The sequence below is a fragment of the Esox lucius genome, chromosome 12, assembly GCF_011004845.1.
Source record: "Esox lucius isolate fEsoLuc1 chromosome 12, fEsoLuc1.pri, whole genome shotgun sequence".
NCBI lineage: Eukaryota > Metazoa > Chordata > Actinopteri > Esociformes > Esocidae > Esox > Esox lucius.
Window position 1 is genome coordinate 4,498,370 of NC_047580.1, and position 20,745 is coordinate 4,519,114.

The 20,745-nt window shown below is 42.8% G+C and overlaps 1 protein-coding gene across 2 annotated transcripts in view; it reads left to right on the plus strand.

Moving 5' to 3' along the window:
- LOC105025250 (helicase ARIP4) overlaps positions 1-9,620 on the plus strand; it is a 71,476-nt gene extending 61,856 nt beyond the window's left edge. For both annotated transcript variants that reach the window (XM_010895805.3, XM_010895806.3), the window contains 4 exons: positions 1,473-1,648; positions 5,498-5,694; positions 5,910-6,289; positions 6,437-9,620. In XM_010895805.3, coding sequence (XP_010894107.2) covers positions 1,473-1,648; positions 5,498-5,694; positions 5,910-6,289; positions 6,437-7,362 — 1,679 coding nt within the window. In that variant the 3' untranslated portion in view covers positions 7,363-9,620. The remainder of the gene's footprint in view (positions 1-1,472; positions 1,649-5,497; positions 5,695-5,909; positions 6,290-6,436) is intronic.
- Positions 9,621-20,745: the final 11,125 nt, after the last annotated feature.

The following is a 20,745-nucleotide window of genomic DNA, read 5'->3' on the forward strand; positions in this document are numbered from 1 at the left end:
GCATTGAGAAGCTCCAAAATTAGCTACTTTGGAAGCATGGGTTTCAGATATTAGAAGGTGGATGACAGAGAACTTGCTTTTAAACTCAAGAAAAACAGAAATGCTTGTTTTAGGACCCATGTGTTTTCATTTTGTACATTTGAGGGGCCTAATAAAAGATTGGAAATACTATAGCCTGTGTACTTAGAAATAATCATTCTTTGTATTCTTTTCTTAATCTTTTTTTTTGTATTCAATACAAATACATTCTTGTATTCTTCAAATTCATTAACACTTATAAACAAACAAAATCTGTAATTAATAGTTTTTTAGACTATTCTATATAGTTTGATAACGACCCAATAGATGAACTGATGCTCTGGCTGGATGGTGATGCTGCGAAGGAGAATGTGTATGCTAATAGGGACGCTTAGTATGCTAATGACGCCAAACGGCGTTTGGCTCTGGCGGTTACTGGGGGTCAGAAAGGCCTGGCGGTTATAGTGTTAAGCAAATTGAGACTATTACATGTAGCGTTGCTATATCGATATTACTGATTCTTCTTTTACCCCAATCCTCCCTGTTATCAGTACTAAAGTTGTCAATTTTAGCGCGACTGGCTTGCCAAATTAAATTATTATTAATTATTATAACATTATTAAAAAAGCTGCTTACATGATTCGGACTGAAATACAGTACTAGTCAAAAGTTTGGACAAACCTACTCATTAAAGGGAATTACTTTTGACTACGAAATAATGCATATGGAATTATGTTGGAATTATAACACAATCCCTTTCCAAAGCTGATAACCACAAGCAAATTAAAAACAATAGTAACATCAAAACAGGCTTCATTTATATTAGATATGTCCCCTACATTAACTTAAGCTCTAACCATTTCTCGGTATGCTCCACCTTATTATATTCTTTACTTCTTTACTAATTATTTAAATAGTAATTTTGTTTCATTTATATTATGCCCACATAGTTTTCCTTTAGAAAATTTACAAACCGGGCCTAGGCTTGGGCTGAACCTGGCCTAGGCTTTGGTCAAACAGGGACAGACTTTTTTGGCACAGTGACAATTCTAATCATTAGTGAATTCACTATTGCCCCAGTCCTCTCTGATAAGTGGCCTTCATCCCTCCTATTTTACTAGCATGATAAAGTGTGTTCTGTCAACCACTCAGCGCTCTGTCAGACTCTCTAAGACTCTGGTCAAACCAAGTGCACTTCATGCATTCCTACGCTACTTCACATGTACCACAGTGACATCCATTTGTTTCAGCTAAAAAAGAGAACCCCAATATCTTGGAATAAAGTTCAAAACTAAATAAGTATTTGTATACTTTGTCATGTTAAGCTGTGTGCAACGTTGTGTCATACACAAAAACCTTTTAATTTACCTGTTGATGGTCCCAGACAAACAAGTTTGTCATTGCTTGTGTGTGCGTGTGTGTATGTAGTAGATTAAGCTTTGTTTTCCCCACAGATCGAGTGGTGGATGATCTAAACCCTGTGCTGTCCTTCACACGAAGGGAAGTGGAGTCTCTGCTCCATTTTGTGGATGAGGAACCTGATGTGTCACAGGTACAACTAAAGCCCCGACAGGACATGGAGACGAGCATCAGACAGGCATGCCAACTCTACCCGCACCTAGTGACCAAGGTACCGACATTATGCACACATCTCTGTATTCACCCACAAACACACACAAGACAGGGCTTCCAGCTGTACACCTGGTCAATATATATACACACCCACTACCATACCATACCATACCATCTTCTTCCGCTTATCCGGGGCCGGGTCGCGGGGGCAGCAGTCTAAGCAGGGATGCCCAGACTTCCCTCTCCCCAGACACTTCCTCTAGCTCTTCCGGGGGGACACCGAGGCGTTCCCAGGCCAGCCGGGAGACATAGTCCCTCCAGCGAGTCCTAGGTCTTCCCCGGGGTCTCCTCCCGGTGGGACGGGACCGGAACACCTTCCCAGGAAGGCGTTCCGGAGGCATCCGAAAAAGATGCCCAAGCCACCTCAGCTGACCCCTCTCGATGTGGAGGAGCAGGGGCTCTACTCTGAGCTCCTCCCGGGTGACCGAGCTTCTCACCCTATCTCTAAGGGATCGCCCGGCCACCCTGCGGAGAAAGCTCATTTCGGCCGCCTGTATCCGGGATCTTGTCCTTTCGGTCATGACCCAAAGCTCATGACCATAGGTGAGAGTAGGAACGTAGATTGACTGGTAAATCGAGAGCTTCGCCTTGCGGCTCAGCTCTTTCTTCACCACGACAGACCGATACATCGACTGCATTACTGCAGAAGCTGCACCGATCCGTCTGTCAATCTCCCGTTCCATCCTTCCCTCACTCGTGAACAAGACCCCTAGATACTTAAACTCCTCCACTTGAGGCAGGCACTCTCCACCAACCTGAAGCGGGCAAGCCACCCTTTTCCGACTGAGGACCATGGCCTCGGATTTGGAGGTACTGATTTTCATCCCCACCGCTTCACACTCGGCTGCAAACCGTCCCAGCGCATGCTGAAGGTCCTGGTTAGAAGGGGCCAACACGACAACATCATCTGCAAAAAGCAGAGACGAAATTGTGTGGTCCCCAAACCTGACACCCTCCGGCCCCTGGCTGCGCCTAGAAATTCTGTCCATAAAAATTACGAACAGAACCGGTGACAAAGGGCAGCCCTGCCGGAGTCCAACATGCACTAGGACCCCATATTCCCCAAGCACCCTCCACAAGATGCCGCGAGGGACACAGTCGAATGCCTTCTCCAAATCCACAAAACACATGTGGATTGGTTGGGCAAACTCCCATGAACCCTCCAACACCCCGTAGAGGGTATAGAGCTGGTCCAGTGTTCCACGGCCCGGACGAAAACCACACTGTTCCTCCTGAATCCGAGGTTCTACTATCGGCCGTATTCTCCTCTCCAGTACCCTGGCATAGACTTTCCCGGGGAGGCTGAGAAGTGTGATCCCCCTATAGTTGGAACACACCCTCCGGTCCCCCTTCTTAAAAAGAGGGACCACCACCCCGGTCTGCCATCCCAGAGGCACTGTCCCCGACCGCCACGCGATGTTGCACAGGCGTGTCAACCAAGACAGCCCCACAACATCCAGAGACTTGAGGTACTCAGGGCGGATCTCATCCACCCCCGGTGCCTTGCCACCGAGGAGTTTCTTGACCACCTCAGTGACTTCAGCCCGGGTGATGGACGAGTCCACCTCTGAGCCCTCATCCTCTGCTTCCTCAATGGAAGAAGTGACAGCGGGATTGAGGAGATCCTCGAAGTATTCCTTCCACCGCCCGACGACATCCTCAGTTGAGGTCAACAGCTGCCCACCTCTACTGTAAACAGCGTTGGTAGGGCACTGTTTCCCTCTCCTGAGGCGCCGGATGGTTTGCCAGAATCTCTTCGAGGCCAGCCGATAGTCCTTCTCCATGGCCTCACCGAACTCCTCCCAGGCCCGAGTTTTTGCCTCCACAACCACCCGGGCTGCAGCCCGCTTGGCCTGTCGGTACCCGTCAGCTGCGTCAGGAGTCCCACAAGCCAACCAGGCCTGATAGGACTCCTTCTTCAGCTTGACGGCATCCCTTACTTCCGGTGTCCACCACCGGGTTCGGGGATTGCCGCCTCGACAGGCACCGGAGACCTTACGGCCACAGCTCCGAGCGGCCGCTTCGACAATGGCGGTGGAGAACATGGTCCACTCGGACTCTATATCTCCAACCTCCCTCGGGATCCAGTCGAAGCTCTGCCGGAGGTGGGAGTTAAAGATCTCTCTGACAGGAGACTCGGCCAGACGTTCCCAGCAGACCCTTACAGTTCGCTTGGGCCTGCCGAGTCTGTCCAGCTTTCTCCCCCGCCATCGGATCCAACTCACCACCAGGTGGTGATCAGTTGACAGCTCCGCCCCTCTCTTCACCCGAGTGTCCAAGACATACGGCCGCAGGTCAGATGAGACGACAACAAAGTCGATCATCGACCTGCGGCCTAGGGTGTCCTGGTGCCACGTGCACTGATGGACACCCTTATGCTTGAACATGGTGTTCGTTATGGACAAACTGTGACTAGCACAGAAGTCCAATAACTGAACACCACTCGGGTTCAGATCAGGGGGGCCGTTCCTCCCAATCACGCCCCTCCAGGTGTCACTGTCGTTGCCCACGTGGGCGTTGAAGTCCCCCAGTAGAACAATAGAGTCCCCAGTCGGAGCACTTTCCAGCACCCCTCCCAGAGACTCCAAGAAGGTCGGGTACTCTGCACTGCCGTTCGGCCCGTAGGCACAAACAACAGTGAGAGACCTATCCCCGACCCGTAGGCGCAGGGAAACGACCCTCTCGTTCACCGGGGTAAACTCCAACACATGGCGGCAGAGCTGGGGAGCTATAAGCAAACCCACACCAGCCCGCCGCCTCTCACCATGGGCAACTCCAGAGTGGTGAAGAGTCCATCCTCTCTCAAGGAGTGTGGTTCCAGAGCCCAAGCCGTGTGTAGAGGTGATCCCGACTACCTCTAATCGGAACCTCTCAACCTCACGCACTAGCTCAGGCTCCTTCCCCGCCAGCGAGGTGACATTCCACGTCCCTAGAGCTAGTTTCTGTGTCCAGAGATCGGGTTGTCTAGGCCCCTGCCTTCGACTGCCGCCCGATCCTCTTCGCACCGGCCCCTTATGGTCCCTCCTGTGAGTGGTGAGCCCACGGGAGGGCGGCCCCACGTCACCCGTTCGGGCTGAGCCCGGCCGGGCCCCATGGGGGAAGGCCCGGCCACCAGGCGCTCGCATACGAGCCCCAACCCCGGGCCTGGCTCCAGGGTGGGGCCCCGGCTGCGCCATACCGGGCGACGTCACGGTACTCATAATGTTGTTCTTCATTAAGGGGGGTTTGAACCGCTCTTAGTCTGACCCGTCGCCTAAGACCTGTTTGCCCTGGGAGACCCTACCAGGGGCATATAGCCCCAGACAACATAGCTCCTAGGGTCACTCGGGTACTCAAACCCCTCCACCACGTTAAGGTGGCAGTTCTTGGAGGGGCACACCCCCACTACATCTTCAAAAAAAAACAAAAAAAAAAACACACCCACTACATCTTTTTATTTTGTCTGCTCTTGGGCATCCACATCCACTGTTCCTCACTGAATCATTGACCGACTCAGCGTCCACCCATCATTTCTATTTTACAACTGTCACTCTTTCAAATGATTAACCGGAGTGAAAACCTACCGGAAGGCATATTATACTTATTACACAATAAGGCAAAAGGGAATGTGGTGTGTTGCCAATATACCATGGCTAAGAGCTGTTAAGAGTGCCTGGACAAAGCACTTAGCCGTGGTATATTGGCCATATCACAGAAACCTCCCCACACACACAATTAGAGCAGTAAAAAGTGATGAGATGTCATAAAGTGATGTGACAGTAGACGTCTGATATACCACGGCTATCAGTCAGCATTCAGGTTTCAAACCACCCAGTTTATCAGAGTCTATACATGTCTGTCTCTTTAGCAACCATTCCACCACGAGTCTCTTCTGGTGGACAGGAGGGAGATGAAACTGACCAAAGCAGAGAAGAAGGCGGCCAGAAAAAGCTACGAGGACGAGAAGCGTGCGTCCGTGCCTTACACACGCCCCTCCTACGCCCACTATTACCCTGCCAGCGACCAGAGCCTCACCAACATTCCTGCCTTTAGCCAGCGCAACTGGTGAGAACAATTCCTCTAGTCCACAAAAACAACCATGATTTCAGTTCCGGTTTTCACCAAATACCTTTTTTAACAGAAATTGTAATTGGGTACAGTCAATGAGGCACCATATGTTGAATTCCTTTCAAGCAGTTGATAAAATTGTTAACCTTCCTTCTTAGTTTGAACTGCCAATTCACTGCTGTCATATTCTTTTCACACTTGCCCCTCTTCAGGCGCCCACCACCTCGCCAAGAAGAGAAGCCAGTAGCCAGCGTCCGCCCCGTTCAGTCAACTCCAATTCCCATGGTGCCTCGCCATGCGTCGAACAGCTCCGCACCTGCAGCAGACTCCGATCTGAGCTCGGGCTTTCCCGTCAATTACCTGCAGAAGGCAGGTGTCTTGGTCCAGAAGATAGTTACCACCACAGATATCGTGATTCCTGGAAGCACCAGTTCAACTAATGTCAAGGCCAGGATCAGGGCAGGAGAGAGCATCCATGTCATCAGAGGAACCAAAGGGACCTACATACGGACGTGTGATGGGAAGATCTTTGCCATCCGCGCTGCGTCCAAGCCAAAAGCAGGGGAGGAGAACTCAGCTGTGACACACAAGGGTAAAAATCCTACTGGGACCTTTTTAGTCAGTACCTTTGGCCCATGTTGGATGTTTTAGTTTGCTCATTCGGTCCATGTGCGATGTGGTCTCTGAACGTTTCTATTATCCTGGACTTAAGAGCCATATTTTCCCTTTCATCCCTCAGACACCCAGGAAGCATTGGTGGAGCCCTCTGCCAACGGCTGTGCATCCCGTCCACTCTCGCCCGACAGCCCAGAGATCTTGAATGAGCTCCAGAGGTATGCAGCCGCAGCCGTAAACAAGTCCCAGTCAGAGCAGGGCTCCAAGGCCCCGTCTGTAGGATCAGAGGGCCTGGCAGAGACCTCCGACGGCAGCAGCTTGATCAGTCACGCCATGGCCTGGAAAGGTGTCTCGGCTCAGCCCAGCACAGACGCCACGGTGGCCCTGGATCTGAGGGGCACCAAGCGCAAGGCTTCCACCCCATCTGCCAAAGAACGGCCCTTCGACAAGCTGCCAGCTACCGGCAAGCGCACCACGGCGCCGTTGCCCCCCCAGGCCTTCCCCTTCACCAGGGGCTACGGCCTCCCGACCATGTGCCTCAACCAGACCATGATGAGTTCCGTTGGACACGCCCTCTTCATGGGGTCTGGCTCAGCCTACTTCCAGCCACAGAGCCAGCTGGGTGACCCCCGTGGCATGTTCCCCATGACCTCTGACCCATACAGCATGGGGGGAGACACCCTAACTAGCTCCTCTAGGTCTCCTTCCACCACCTCATCGTCTTCTCCGGCTGCCTCTGACTCCACCTCCCTGGCTCCGTTCCTGCTGGGCGCCGGCATGGCAGGCATGCTGCCCCCGGGGTTCCACATGTCCTATGACCAGTCCGTGGGCATGTACCCAAGCTCGCTGCTCCCCGGGGGACTGCCTGCCGCCACCCCAGGCCCTGCTGGTTCCAGCTTCCTCTCCCACTTCCCCTCCTCCCCTTCCTCCGGCCTGATGGGGAAAGGGCCAGGTCGCTTTGATGCCCACGGCTCAGCAGAGAATGCCAGTAGCAGCTCCGACAGCAACAATGACGATGAAGATGATGTCATCGAGGTGATGGGACAGTGAGAGCCTCTAGATCTGTAATTGTCTTGTAGGGGGCAGTAGAGGGTTGGGACAACCAACCTCCATCCACCTGCTCTAGCCCTCTACGCCTTCTCTAGTGCAATGTGCACGCCTTTCAAAAAACAACACTGTTGGGATTATACTCAGAATGTGACTGGGCAACAAATCATTATGCTGAATATTTTACTGAAAAAGATTTACTAAAAAATACTGAGAACCGGACAGAACTTAGATGAAAAATTGGACTTGGGGCTTCCAAAATGAGTCCTGTACTGGTTTATACTAGTCACTGAAGTGGTTCCTGGGTCATACAGTAATCCTGATCACCACGGCGTCTGCTTTTTGTTCAGAAAAACTTTTTTGGCATTTTTCCAATAATTGACAATAGACTAGAGTTAATTAATCCATTTTGATTGGCATAGTTGGTATTAATTATCGTATGGCGCAAAAAATCAGTTACATGATTTTGTTCTTGATTGTCTACATTTTTTACTGAACATTATTTTATATGATAGCCCTAGTCTGAAAAAAATTATTTGCTCTTGAATTAACTCCCAGGACAGGAGTGCTGTTGTCTTTGTTGAATAATTGGATCATAATTCAATTGTAATCAGACAATGTACTATGAAATACTATAATCAAAGAAACAGGTTCCTAGCTGGGTGAAAATGTCAAAGTAATTCCTTAAGTTCAAAGAATGTATGCTTATATACGCCTTTATCACAGACCTTAGAGACAGCATCACACTTGGGAAGATCTGATTTTCAGCTTTTATAAATCATCTACTGCATTTTTCTAATTGATTGGCCGCATACAGGTGACGATGTGGAAACTGCTCTTGCGAAGAACCAACTGCCCAAAGGGAAGTTGAATTAAAATGCCTTGTCTCTGTCTCTCTGAATGTGACCTAGTGAGAGTAGAGAATCTGAAGTGACACGACTGGAACCTCACCCATAGTCTTACTGTAGCTCTGCTAAGCAATGCAAATATGACCAACAACCCCTCTGGTATTCAGGTCACCTGTCTCCTTCACTGTTTCTGCATCTTGTTCCCAAATGTTCAGGGCTAGAAACCTGCTGTCATAACTCGCTTTGCCTCATGGATTGCATGAACACTTATTTTCTGTTCCTTTTTCTTATCTCTGTCATATGTGATTTAAATTGAAAAACAATCAGGTTTCAAGAGGTCATTGTCAAACCAAAATAATATTGAGAGAAATCTGCAATAGCTATGCCAAAAAAAGTACAACTAAAACATTCTCCAGAAGGGATCTTTGAAGTAACCAAATACCAACGTCAACTACTTTTGGTCTAACCTGAGAATGTATTTCCCAAATGATGTAATGGTTTTGTTGTGACACACTGTAAAGATAACATTAGATTTGGCTTACAAAACATATTTGGTTAATTTGGTAGTTTTGTAGTACATAAAGTTTGTAATATTTAAAGGTTCTGGTATTCAACCTAGCGGTACATTGATTTACTTTGGTGGGAGTCAATAACAGAACATTTCTGACTTGGTTACTGCCCCTGTCATTATACACTTAGACAATTGGAAGGGGGGAAAGTCCAGACCTCCACCAAGTCCCTAGCTTCATGTCTCTTCACCAAAAGCTTCAAACACCAGCTGTTGTACTTGTTAAGAAACCATAATATCATCAAACTTGTTTTTACAAACCATACTTAAGTTGTTACTTTACCATTTTTTGTATTATTATTATATGATTTTTGAATTACCAAATTTATATTTATTTATGACATTGCATATTTATTCCATTGTGTTTTTTATTTTTGTACTTTCTGTTTTTGTATGTAAGAATTTCTATGTTCATTTCCTGGAAGACGTAATGTGTTCCAAGACGTCAGAAATGTGATTGAAGACATCTGACCCAAATTATGTCAATTTCAGGACCAACCAGTTAAGCCGGTCGAACTACTTATTAGCAGAGAGAAAATGTAATCCAATGCTATGTTTTGGTTAATATCATTCATATGTTCATTTAAATCTATCCTCTTGGCAAATGGAAATTACTTCCCTCAGTATTTAACATTAAAAAATTTTTGTAACAACTGCTTATTTTCATAGCTTTATACTTGAATTTAAGTATTTATTTATAAATTGACTGTCTTAATTCCATTTATTTTGTCAGGCTGCTGTGTTGAGAATTTCTAGCAAAGTAATAGTTAGTGAATGCAAATGCAACAATGGATTGCTTTAAATATTTTTTTGAAGTTTGTAAATAAAATAAAAAATGTTTTAAATGGCATTTCAATTTTATTTACTTTGTCATAAAATCCAATATTTTATCAAATCCAATTTCTTATCACAGACAGATTAGGTTTTAGTTGAAAATAATTAACTGTTTTACTAAACTCTGATCTCTGATGACATGGTTGATGGCATAAAAGGGTTTCTGTCTAAAGTTATGTCCATCAGATGACATGACTTAAAATAAACAAATTCTCTTAGATCAGTGGTTCTCAACAGGTGGGTTGTGACCCACATTTGGCTTGTCGGATGTTCTGAATGAGTTGCTGTCTGTGGAACAAACTGCATGAAATTAAAAATTAAATAGAAATTCACACTAACATAATGGAATTATCTGAAGAAAATCAAAATGATTTAATCACAATATTATTCGAAGTGCATTTTAGAGGATTTTGTGGATTTAAGCAAATTCGTAATATGGAATGAACAATATAGACTTATTGACAATGAAAAAGTGTGGGAATGATCCATTTACTATCAATATAGCATAAACCACTGTTTTCCAGATAGCTTTCTGGTGATGAGAACTTGTGATCGAATATTGGGTTTAGACTGAGAGAACTTGTTAAATTTCGGTCCCAAGCCAGACCAGTTGAGATGCACTGCCTTCCTTAGATGACATTCCATTAAAAGTATCACCAAATAAATTCAGTCAAAATGGATATCTTTAGACAGAACAGGTGTATTATTTTGTATGTAGAATGAAACCACAATTGTCTGCAGCATGCGTTTAGTTTGTTTACATTAGCTTTAGTGAAAAGACCTGTCTGTATGCCTTCAGGTTGATCATGATATTTTTTTATTACTACAAAACTTAAATAATGTGCAGTACATAGACTATACCACTCATAGGCCTATCTTAATTACTTAGAAGCCTTAGATTTCATAGTTTGCTATGCAAGTAGATTCTGTTCAATTATATCTAAAAACAAGTGCTTTTATCTACTCATGATAATGTTACTGTACTTACAAATGAAAACTATGTTTTTCAAATGGCCCTAACATATCTTAACATGTGAACAGAATTCCATTATGTCTGTTTTTTCCATGAAGCTTGGCTGTAATGGATTACTCTGTGTGGCGCTGATCTATATTGTTAAGTGGTAATGCTTTGGTAATGGGAGAGGCAGGCAAAGACCTGGGACTACATATGTCACACTTCTCTGCCTTACTGACTCAGTGTAGCTCCTCTTATGTGATCAAGGATGCTTGGATGTTTACGTGTGTATTTTGAATTGAAGGCTTTCAGTGTTGGGGTTGCCTAACGTAACATGAGTTAACACTTAACACCCTTGACCAAATGTTCACTGGCATTTTGGTCAGACAAATTGTCCAACTCGCCACCATCGCACACTCACCATTTTAAATCATAGTACTAGTGTTTTGTCTTTGGTTCTGTAGAAGCAGAACTGTTATATTCAAAGAAAATGTGAAAATGTTAACACTGTCAGAGCAGTATTGTTCAAAATTGTTCTTTTTGTTCTGTGTAAGCACACTTCCACTGAGGCATAACAGATCCTTGCATGTCTCATCTGGGACTTGATAAAACTGCCTTCAAGTGTTGTTTTCATCACTAAGTGGACAAGCTTGTTGTAACCCTGCTTAACTTAGTGTCACAGCTTGGTTTGCACAGGATTGTTTAATGTAAGGATGTGTCCATTTTTGTGCTTGTCTTCACAAAGGACAACATGCATATCCACCATTGTTCTTAGCCAGTAACTTGCCTGGACTAAATCACTGGACATTTTCTGCCAGTCAGCCCTTCACATCATCTTCTTAGTTTGTCTTAAGATCTTATTTTGCTGTGCTGTATCTTTGTCAGTGATCTTTGATTCTTGTAGCATTCTGCTATCAGCGGGTTTTTGTCATTTCTAATGATTTCACTAATTATAATTATTTTTATCATGGCAATTAATCACTCAATAAAATGTATGTGTATGTGATTATCCAAGTTGCTTTATTCTCTTGAATGTTTTTTTAAATTTTGTGAGCAACACTATGTATTGTTCAGCTGAGAGATGATTTGCACTCAGGCTAAAAATAAAAGAAGGGCATCTGGTGCCTCAGCAAAATAATTAATGAAAAATAACCCAAATATGCACTAATGACAATGAAAAGGAAAACAATCCAAGGAGGCTGAGATCCAGCAAATGACTTAATACTGAAACCTAAACAAAAGGGTTTAAGGGCGCAAAATCAATTTGTATAAAGCAAACGTTTTGACTTTATGCCTTCATCAGAGCTGTGCATAGTTGTGAGACACACACCCTTAATAAGATACAAAAACATGTTTGGCCGTGCATTTGAAAGAACTTTACAATCAACCAGTGTAAACTCAAGGCTGCGTTCTAAAAGGTGTAGTGAAGTAGACAGCAAACAGACAAAAAACACAGTATAAATAGCTTGACACTGGCTGTCAAAGTTGTCAATGGAAAACAGGACTGCAGAGAAATCTATTGGCATCACATAGATACCATATTCAAAACATACTGCCGATTTAGGGTATTTTCTGCGAATGGCACTGCGATCTTCGTTTATGCGTACACGCTGCTGTCTGCGTGTGATGCCGGTGTATTGTAACCACAGGGGGATGTAAAAAGATAAAGACGTATTCTTTAGGCTATTAGTGGTAAAGGACTTAAATGTGTTAGATTTTTTTTATCCTTGCACACGCTGCGCAGTGGCGACAAGTGAAGAATCCGTGGGAATTATCAAGACGATGTATCAAAGATATCACCGCGTGCCAAAATGTCTCTAAGGCTACGGTCTTTGGAATGGGTAAATAGTGGAGGGTTATAGAAAACTCGGAGTACTCAGTACGTGTAGCTTCTCCTCATTCAAAACTGGTGAACACAGCCAAATATTCTACTTTTTACACCACTGCATAGAAGATGGCCATGACAAATTATTATTTTGTTTACATTTCTAAATAATGACAACATAGCATATATGCCTGCTTGCATATAGTGACAGGTGCATGCATCTTTAGTTAGTTATAACGTACCCCAAATTAATAGAGCTGGCTAACAAGTAGCCTCCTCGTCGCGTAGCTAGCTACCTTTAAACATATAAGGGTTGTCTTATTGTTGTCTGTGTTCTGTCACTGGCAAGCTATTCGAATCTCAGATTCCAATAATTTAGTAGAAAGCGATCTTAGTGAACGCTTTAACTATCCCTTAATATATAGCTAGAGGTTGTCATATGGAAGCACTTACCGAAATCTTCGTCATTGACTCCGTAATTCTTCCTTCATAAACGCATGCACTAAATCAAAAACACCACACCAATGGAAACCGTCAATGGGCGTAAATTAATATTAAGGAACCCCCATATTAGGTTATGCCTCGGACTTGCGCTCTGCAGATATACCCCCCTCGGCTTGTTGGGAAGCAGTCTCGCATTATAACCAATTACCGAGTTTGCTGTTATGTTTTGCTAGAATCTTGCCTGTTGGAAACTTGTCTGTTGGACAACGAAAGTTCGATCAGAAGTCATCCTCTGTTGGACAACAAAAGTTGATCCCAAAACATCCTCCATTATTTCCAGCAAAACGATTTCTCATTCCGAATGAACACGTAGCTGCCACTTATTATCAACAAATAATTAGGGAGGGCACTTAAATAAAAGCAATAGGGCAGCGTTTCGGATCCACCAGGGTAACCTTTCATTCCGCTAATAAACGTTATGTAGCCCACATTGTATTTATGGAAGTTGTTAATAGTGGTTTAGTGGTCGTTTATATAAGCAGAGAAATATTTTCTTTGTCAACTAGTTTATAGTATATTAATCTATTTTTTTCGGAATCATTTCAAAAACATATTCAACAGATTAATTATTATAATTATTCACATCTGAATAAAGTTATGAAACATTAATGGATTATTTACATTTCAAAGATACTTCAAAGAGATTGGCACGATGCATACAGTGGTGTGGGAGCCAAAACACCTTTAGGGTTGAGCGGTTGTTTAATATAGGGTGTGAGTGCACAGGCAATAGTATCACCACCCTAAACGTCATACTGGGCATAAATTGTTGTCTAATATTTTTTTTTTGTAATTTCTGACATTTTACTACAATGGTAGGACACTATGATTGATGTACATTGTATAGGCATGGGATGTATTGTCGTTGTATATCTTTATTTGGTTAACGTCACTTTAATACAGGTGGTTATTGGACTTCAGAACTGTGTCTTCCATGCCTGACAACATTTGGTTTCATTGATATTTACAGTGCAATATCAATGATAACATTACTTAATTTATTAATGTTTAGTATATTTTTTATTTGTGTGTGCCACTTCTGCGCGATGGTGCCGCTGTGTTTTATTGTGCTGGGTAATGTAATTTTTACCGCCGTGCGCTACTTCAAAATCCATGCGACAAACCTTACAAAAAAGCTTGGAGGTTGTCGATATGACTCGGTAAGATGCATGTAAATTGTTGCGTCCAACACTGTTGAAATGTACAGCTATATTTTGATTTCTTTGCGGGAACACCGCCTTCACCTGCCATTATTATCGCTCGCTTTCCGGTCTGAACTTTTCGCGAAGCTTGCGCAGAGACCAGGTTGAGGTGACAAACGTGTTGAAAATTGAATGGTGTGTGGATTGTGTGAATAGGATACTTTTCATACAAGATCTGGCAACTAGTCAACATTAGACAAACATATTGGTCCGATTATTTATAAAGGTGTTTGGGCCATGCAAATGACGGGAGTTTCCCGGGAGAAATAACAAACCGTGAGGGGTCCGGGAAATAGAGCTAAAAAACGGGAGAAACCCGGGACAAAACGGGAGTGTTGGCAGGTGTGGTGTGTTCTGCTGTAACGAATAGGTGTCCAGCAGTGGGGATTTCACTTCCCCTATAATGTAAAAAAAAAAAAACAGTCAAATATGTACTATTGTGTAAACATTTTATTGACAAAAAATGCGTTAAAACACGTTCATCTCTAAAACTAGTTAGTTCAGAATCAGCTACAGGTCGGCTGACTCGATTTTACCGCAAAGTCACAGTGCATTTCCCTGTTGAAGCCGAGCGTCCATTGACGTCAATGGGACTGCTTAGAACAGTTTTTTTAAGTGCTCCGAAAGTAGACGGTGATTGGATAAATGCTGCGATTATGTCCCGCCCACGGCCGCTCAGCGTCTCTGGGGCTGAATGAGGAGTGGGCTGGCCCGGACTCCGGGCTTCCGCGTGATATATATATTGTTCTGTTACAAAATTAAATGTTATTGTCTGGGGTCCAAAAGACCCCAAAGACCCCGAGTGTCACTACAAATAAAGACCCTCAGAGTGTTATAATGTAGGCCGAAAATGAGCTTCCCCTCTTTGAAAGACCAGCAGCCCCCACTGGCCTGTCCAGGGTTTGAACAGCGGAGCAAACAGTTTTCTATCCGTATTTTCATAAGTTATATGTAGGAATAACTTTACTTAAGAAGATTTCTTTAACATACCTTAACTGTGAAGCAAACTGAATAAACATAATATTTTGTTATTCATAACTACGTAGATTCCTGTGGAAGTATTTTCTTTATATTATCATGCATGAGTCAAGGAGCTGTTGCCAACATGCTACCACCAAAGACGAATGCACCGTGAGCTCTTATACGTGAAATTCAGAATTTGATGGAAGACTGATACCCTTTATAAGAAATAGGCTATGCTATGAAAAACAAAGAGCGTTGTTAGCAGATCTCACTGTGAACCTCGACGGCTGCATGGTCGTATCCCAAAAAACTGTAAAAAGCCTTGGCTTTACCCTTGACCCTGACCTCTCCTTTGAAGAACATATAAAATATGTCTCAAGAGTTGCTTATTTTCATCTTCGAAACATTGCAAAAATTTGAAACTTTCTATCAAAAACTGATGCAGAAAAATTAATCCATGCTTTCGTTACTTCTAGACTAGATTACTGCAATGCTCTTCTCCTTGGTTATTCAGACAAATTAATAAATAAACTTCAATTAGTGCTGCACACGGCTGCTAGAATCCTAACTAGAACAAAAAGATTTGAACACATTACTCCTGTCCTGGCGTCCTTACATTGGCTGCCTGTTAGGGTTGATTTTAAGGTTTTACTCTTAACCTATAAATCAATATATGGACTTGCTCCTACTTACCTTGCTGAAATGATCCAGCCATACATACCTACACGTAACCTTAGATCGCAAGATGCAGGCCTTTTAATTGTACCTAGAATTTCTAAACAAACAGCTGGCGGCAGGGCCTTTTCTCATAGAGCTCCACTCCTGTGGAATGATCTGCCAATTAAGGTTAGAAATGCAAACTCAGTGCAAACTTTCAAGTGTCTACTAAAAACTCATCTCTACAGCACGGTTTATAATTAGGTGTAGCCTGGCCCGGGGCGTGAAGGTGACCAGTAGGCTTGATACTGTCCACCCTTGCTGTCTTGCCAGGTGGGCTCTTGTCACCACTGGGATGCCCTCCCTCCAACGCCTTTCGGGGGAAGAGTCACTGGCTTGTTGTTGACTCTCTGTTGCGCACTTGTGCAATTGGGCTGTACGCTGCTAGCAATACTTGGCCCTCATTCAGGGGGGTTGCGGTTGGTGGGTGTCCCTTTGGTTGATGCCTGGCAATGTGGGTGGATTGATTTCCTGCCTGTTGGGCCCTGTCCGGGGCCTCCCCCGGGTAGGGCCACAGTGTCACCGGACCCCTCCGTCTCAGTTCCAAGGTGTTACACTGCTATATTATTGTGCTGGGGGATATGAGGGATGTACTACTAACGTTTCTCAGTCTCCTCCAGTTTTAAATTTTAGGAGGAGATGAGGTCCTGGTCCACACCTGCGGATTACCTGGTTTGGGGGGCCCGTTGCTGTCCCTGTCCTTGTCCACCTGGTCATACTTCTGACCTAGTCTAAAATCAAATAGACTCTGGATTTAGCCCAGAGAAATTTTTTTATTATTCCAATTGGACTCTTAATATCTCACCCGGCACAGCCAGAAGAGAACTGGTCACCCCTCTGAGCCTGGGTCCTCTCTAGGTTTCTTCCTAAAATTGGACCTTCTTAGGGAGTTTTTCCTAGCCACTGAAATTCAACACTACTGTTGTTTGCTCCTTGGGGTTTAAGGCCGGGTGTCTCTGTAAAGCACTTGGTGACGACTGCTGTTGTAAAAAGGGCTTCATAAATAAAGTTGATTGATTGATTGATTGATGAATCCAGTGAGAAAGACAATATTTATAAATTTTAATTGTGGGCCGCAATAAAACTATTTCTTGGGGATTTTCAAAGTACCCATCCCGGCATGCTTTTTGGGTCAGGATAGACAAAAACATAGCTGGCTACAACATTCAGTAGCTACGTTATATTAAGCCTCAACTAAAACTGTTTACGGTTATATGGTATTGCGATTATTTCTGTTGGATTCCATGATTCACACGTCTTTTCACTTGATGAAAATGTTAGTTATCACCTTTATTGATAGTTATTGGATCAATGTCCTTCACTAATGAACGAATAAAAAAATTTGTGCCATGAAATGAAATAGATTTGGAAGGGAAAAGTCCATATTCAGTCTCCCTGGCAATTGCTCAATCCTTATGACTATTCCAAGTTAGTAGGTACTAGTAAGCCTATTATTGGCTAATAAGCTGTTAAAACGGCCAGTGGCAAAAGACATACAGTTCATAGATGGTATTTGTGGTGGAGGTAAACTTAATAAGAAACATTAATCAGTTTAATACAGTGTTTAATGGTGACTAGCCACTGGCTAAACGAGCAGCGCCGTGGCATAGTAGTTAAAGACAGTACCTCTCATGTGGAAGACCTGAGTTGGAATCCAGGGATTATTCATTTTAATTGCTGGCCAGTTGAACTAGGCTTGCCTGGTTCCTTTTCTGGTTGAGAGCTCTCAGAAGTAACGTTAGATTTGACATCACTCAACATGGCATCGTTTGTGGTGAAAAATAATAAAATAATAAAAAAGTAAAATTACTTGCTTCGCGCACAAATAAGTCACTACATTTGTTTATTTAGGTTGTACACATTTGCACAGGTGATTGTGATGTTAAAGGATACTTTGCGGTTTACTTTTGTGTAACTGAGGTAATGCCTCCTTGCTAGTTAACCTTAACAGTTAATACAGTTCCCTGTTTTGTGTCGACATGTGAATGCTCTCAACTAAAACTCCTGAAATGAAACAAATTCCAGAATCTAAAACATTTTGAGGGAGGAGTAGATGTTATTTCAAGGATTAAAACATGATAATTGAACTTTTCATGTGGAAAAACCATATCAGTTATAAAACGTTATTATTCAAATAATGATATTAAAAAGTTTATGTAATGCATGTTTTTTTTTCCTTATCAGCAACTCAAGTTGTTTATATAAGCTCAAAATCCTCCTATTTAAATCAATGACCTTTCTGCCCTGGCAATGTGGCTTTTGTGCCCTAAAAATGTTTGTGACAAAATGGCCTTGCCCCTAAAATGATGAAATTCCAAGCCTGGTGATACGTAAATACACAGCATACAATCCACACATGTAAACCGTGGTACGTAAATACACAGCGGCAAATCCATGATTGTAAACCACAATTTGTATATTCACAGCATTAAACTCAAAAATGCGTAGCTGGAATTGATTACGTCATTTACTTTTCAGTTTCAACAAAGAGGCAACCAACTGTGTTGCTTGATGTACCTAGCTAGCTAAATTGTATAATAATTAACTTTTCCCTTGTAGGGCACATAAATTATCAAATTAAATGCATCGATTCCACAATGTCCACAAAAAATAGACAGTTTTACATATTTCAAAAAAGTTATTTAGAAGGTGTCTCTTGGCCAACGTTGAATGCTGACACAGCAAATTAGCTACATACTGCACAGTACTGGTTACTACTGCCAACTAACTTTTGTTAACAAACTGTGTTTGTTCATCTCCAATCAGTGACGTCACTAGATATTCATGGGTACGGGGGCTAAGCCTCGGTTAGGGGAGTCTGGACATATTCCCCTAAACATATTTTCATCATTTATTTTGAGAGTAACTACTGTTGTTAAAGTTATTTTTGGTCAAGGTTGGCTAAAAGTACACCTGTCTCATATTTTGTGTTAGACACTGACGTAATGAATTAAATTCAATCCAAGTAAAGAAATGTAAGTCCACTTCATCCAACACCAACAAAAGGCACAAAAACATTCAAAATACCAAAATACTTTTGTCAGCTAGGCCTATATTTTATAGTAAATGAACATCTACATACATATTCTGTTTCTAAATGCTAAAGCCACCCTGTAATAAGCCTAGCGATGTCACTGTCTCCAGTTATTGGTAAGTTTCAACTATAGTTAGTGTATGCCATTAGTAATTAGTTAGCTAACTTACAATATTTGTCTGCTAAATTACATGGTTATTTTAGACATTGTGGTGTTTTTCCCGCACTACAAGTGACGTATTTTACCTGGTTAACCACTACAGTTCATCTCTGGATGCAAGCAAATAATCGTTGAACTGTGACCTGAAATCGGAAGTAACTGTCCAAATTTTGTTCACAAATGTAAACCGATCCAAATGCTATTTTAGGTAATGTTTGTTTGTCGATGGTGACTTACATTTGTGCAATTTTTTATTTATTTACAATTCCAACTGCATTTGTGAGTTTAATGTGTATATACGAATCATGGTTTACAATCATGGATTCGCTGCTGTGTATTTACAGATTACGATTTACATGTGTGGATCGTATGCTGTGTGTTGACTAATCATGACTCACATTTTTGAGCTGTTTGCTGTGAATACAAACATTTTGGCAGTATCTCCATAACTGTAACTAGCTAAGACAGCATACTTCCGAGGGAGCCAGATACTGTAGTTCACGGTATTTGGAAGCATAAGTTTGCAATTTGAGGCAGTGGAGGTAAATGGAGAGAGGTGAAAAGTGACTATCTGGGTTCCAAACATTTTATTATCGATGAATCTCTGACCTCAGGAGTGCCTGTATAGGTAGGGGTAAGGTTAGTGTAATTATTTGTGTTGTTTAACTTCTGTGTCCTATGCATATGAACATCAAAGCTTCATACTTTCCACATGAAACAAACTTTAAATAAAACTCTGTTTCCCAGGATGCTCCCGTGAACCACGCTGGCGTGACTCAACTGGACTTAAGACTTGGTGTTCGTGTGTGTCTACGTTGGTGATGGTGACGGTAGCAGCCCATAGAGAAGGTTAGAATATGCATCCATATTTATTTCCCATTATGGGATCTGATGAAATGGATGTGCCACTGAAGGTATCTGCCGCGTTTATATTGTTAAACAAAACTTCTAAAATGTTGCACACTATAACAAATCTTGAGCTGCTACCAAAAGAAATTGACACCTAATTTAAAAGGACAAGCATTTGGAGCATAGAATATAAGTGGGCATCAACTACATGTTTTCATTAGTGACCATTGAAAGTTTTGTCATAAAAACTACATTTTTTTCTGTTAGCTTTTAAACCAACAATAACATTACAAGCAAATTAAAGGGACGACTCCAAGCTGAAAGGGACAGGTTTTCACTGGTCTGGCCAGAACTCAACCCTATCAAAACTAAACCTCTGTTAAATGGCTTTGGAAATGACAAGCCTACCATCCCAGTGCTGAAGATTAACTTATAGATAATTGTGGTAATGGGGGACAGTATATTCTAGGATAAACTCTTAAAGCATTTATATGATTTGTATATGTACTGTATATGTAATAAAGGTGTGATTGGGCATAGAATGTTTAACAATGCATTCTGGGATTTTAGGCCACATGTTGTGTGCTGTCATGGATGTGCCAAAAAGTGTGTGCTGTCATGGATGTGCCAAGATGTGTCCCATGGCATCAAGCTTTCATACTTGAAATGTCATGGCTAACTGAGGTCTGAGTGTTGCTAACTACCTTACTATCTAAATTAGCAAGCTAAAAAGGAAATAATTTAGCTAACTACATATAGATCATGCACATACAGTATCTCACAAAAGTGAGTACACCCCTCACATTTTTGTGAATATTTGATTATATCTTTTCATGTGACAACACTGAAGAAATGACACTTTGCTACAAGGAAAAAAATAGTGCACAGCTTGTAAAACGGTACATTTGCTGTCCCCTCAAAATAACT